Source organism: Cricetulus griseus, chromosome 2 (assembly GCF_003668045.3).
Source record: "Cricetulus griseus strain 17A/GY chromosome 2, alternate assembly CriGri-PICRH-1.0, whole genome shotgun sequence".
NCBI classification, from domain to species: domain Eukaryota; kingdom Metazoa; phylum Chordata; class Mammalia; order Rodentia; family Cricetidae; genus Cricetulus; species Cricetulus griseus.
Genome location: NC_048595.1, coordinates 103,071,664 through 103,074,345, shown reverse-complemented (window position 1 = coordinate 103,074,345; position 2,682 = coordinate 103,071,664). Strand labels below are relative to the sequence as shown.

General features: G+C 41.1%; 1 protein-coding gene across 1 annotated transcript; it reads left to right on the top strand.

Annotated features, from left to right (window-relative positions):
* Window positions 1-661: 661 nt before the first annotated feature.
* LOC100771164 (GTP-binding nuclear protein Ran) lies at window positions 662-1,312 on the top strand. The gene has a single exon (XM_027403621.1). It carries the CDS (start codon window positions 662-664, stop codon window positions 1,310-1,312), a length of 651 nt encoding a protein of 216 aa, XP_027259422.1.
* The last annotated feature ends 1,370 nt before the right edge of the window (window positions 1,313-2,682 follow it).

Below are 2,682 nucleotides of genomic sequence, written 5' to 3'. Positions count from 1 at the left end.
CAGGAAAGCATGGCTGATGGTACTTCATGTTACTAAAATGTTACACAAAATGCACAGATCTACTCTGTGAAAATGCAAGACAAGGCTCCACTATCTCCTCTATGGATTATGATGTCATCAGGAAAGAATGCAAGAGCTAACATTCTGTTTCTTCCCTATCCCTTCTTCCCAATCCCTTCTCCTCTCCACTCCCCCTTCCCCCCCTTCCCTTCCCTTCCCTCCTTCCCCACCCCTCTCTTGGACCCTCTTGGACCCTAGGTCCAAGACCTGGGGAAAAAATTAAGCAAACCCTATCCTCTGCCCCTTTCCCCTCTCCAACAAACTCTCCTGAAGCCGAGTGCACAGATCTGTGATAATAAACCTGTAGAATCAGCCCCCAAGCAAGCAAGGTAGGGAAGCCAGGATAGAGTTCAGAGAAAAAGACAAGCTGATGGAGACCAGGCAACTAAGTTATTAGGATTGTCACCACTTGTAAGTCAAGACACATTTTGAAGTCAGAGGATAACTGTCTATTTAAATTTAGAAGTACTTCCTTGGTTAAGAAAATGTTTGTTTCATAAATATTTCCTAATGATATGCAAAAGTGGAACACTTACAAATGTCCTTCCCCATTTTTCTTCAGTGGGACAGGTACTGAGACACTTCTGTGAGGATTGAGACAATGGCCGCTCAGGGAGAGCCTCCGGTTCAATTCAAGCTTGTCCTCGTGGGTGATGGTGGTACTGGGAAGACTACATTTGTAAAACGCCACTTGACTGGTGAGTTTGAAAAGAAGTATGTGGCCACCCTGGGTGTGGAGGTGCATCCCCTGTTGTTCCACACCAGCAGAGGGCCTATCAAGTTCAATGTCTGGGACACCGCTGGTCAGGAGAAGTTTGGGGGCCTGCGAGATGGCTATTATATCCAAGCCCAGAGTGCCATTATAATGTTTGACGTAACTTCAAGAGTAACTTACAAGAATGTGCCCAACTGGCATAGAGATCTGGTGCGGGTGTGTGAAAACATCCCCATTGTGCTGTGTGGCAACAAAGTAGATGTTAAGGACAGGAAAGTGAAAGCGAAGTCTATTGTCTTCCACCGCAAGAAGAACCTTCAGTATTACGACATTTCAGCTAAAAGCAACTACAACTTTGAGAAGCCTTTCCTCTGGCTCTCCAGAAGACTTACTGGAGACCCTAATTTGGAGTTTGTTGCCATGCCGGCTCTAGCCCCACCTGAGGTGATCATGGATCCAGTGTTGGCAATGAAATATGAGCGTGACTTGGAGGTGGCACAGGCCACTGCTCTCCCAGATGAGGAGGACGACCTATAAGAAAGTGAAACTCTGAAGACATTAGCAGCCTAGATGTGCAGGCAACCAACCTGTGATGCCAGCAGTGTGGCCTGCTGTCACCTTACTACCTAGTTAAGCAGATTCATATTCCGTGCCTGAAATTCTGAGTGAAAAGGCTTTTGGGTGAACGTGGCAGTTACAAAATACACCTGCAGTTTGGGACTTGTCGACTTAGCTCTCTGCGATGCAATTGTTTCTTCCCTGAGATTCAAAACTGAGAGTTCTGAGTAACACCCGGATTCTGTGGCAAAATCTTCTTGCTGTAATTTCATTCCTTTCATTTAGAATAAAGTTGCATTTCAAACCTAAATATAATTTCAGAAAGTAAATGTAATGTAAAAGAAAAATCTTTCAGAAAAAAAGATGCTTTTATCTAGCAAAAGCCCTTTTTAAGAAACATGGGTTTTAATTATTTCATCTGAAAATAATTTAATTTTCAGTGACCATATAAATATAATGGAGCAGCAGTTATGAATTTGTGAAATTTAATGATTCTACATTAGCTGCGTGGTCTGATGCAGGTTAACATACATTTTTGAAAATCTAATGCAATGTATGAAGCTATATGCAATACTGTGTGGACCTGGCAGATCAGATAAGTCAGAAGTTTCTTATTTGATTTTTCCCTCGGGCTCTCGTGAATATTGGGGCATAACATATATAAAATATTAAGCACTGTAACTATATAGGTATAAACACACATATATGCACATATACATATATACATATACGAATATCACAACCAAGCAAAACATAAAGTGTCAGTCAAAAGCTTTATTCAAGAAAATGTCAATCTATTTACAATATAATCATGAAAATGAGTTCCACACAGGGGTCACGAAAAGGCCTCTTTGGCCTGTACCTGTCTTCCTGTCTGACATGGTCATCCTCACATGCTCTGCTTAGGCTTGGTATTCCGTCTGGCTCATACCCTGACATGCAAACAGGCATATTTGGAGTGAAAAGTAAAGAGTAACTGACACTTGGCACATATCGCATTAAAAAAATCTTTCAGGCAAGAGCTTTAGGAATGTTAAAGAGAGAACATCAAATAAGAAAAGCATAGTTATGCAGCCTAAAAACATTTATTACTTACATAAGGCCTGAAAACAAAAGAAATAATGCATGCAGTTTCAAAACATTAATCATATATTTATGAAAACAAAAGAAATAATGCATTTACAATGAAAAAACCCTAATCAGTAGGGGCTAATGTCATCAGGGATGGGAGGAATGGAAAACATAACACTTTGGTGGGATTCCTTTCCAGATTGATTACCATAAAGTCAGTCAAAACCAAACTGACAGTCACTCCATAGAATGTCAAGCAGGTACACTTCAAATGCATC

What these genes read in the sequence shown, in the direction of transcription:
- LOC100771164 (XM_027403621.1), top strand. Translation starts at nt 662, where the DNA reads ATGGCCGCTCAGGGAGAGCCTCCGGTTCAATTCAAGCTTGTCCTCGTG.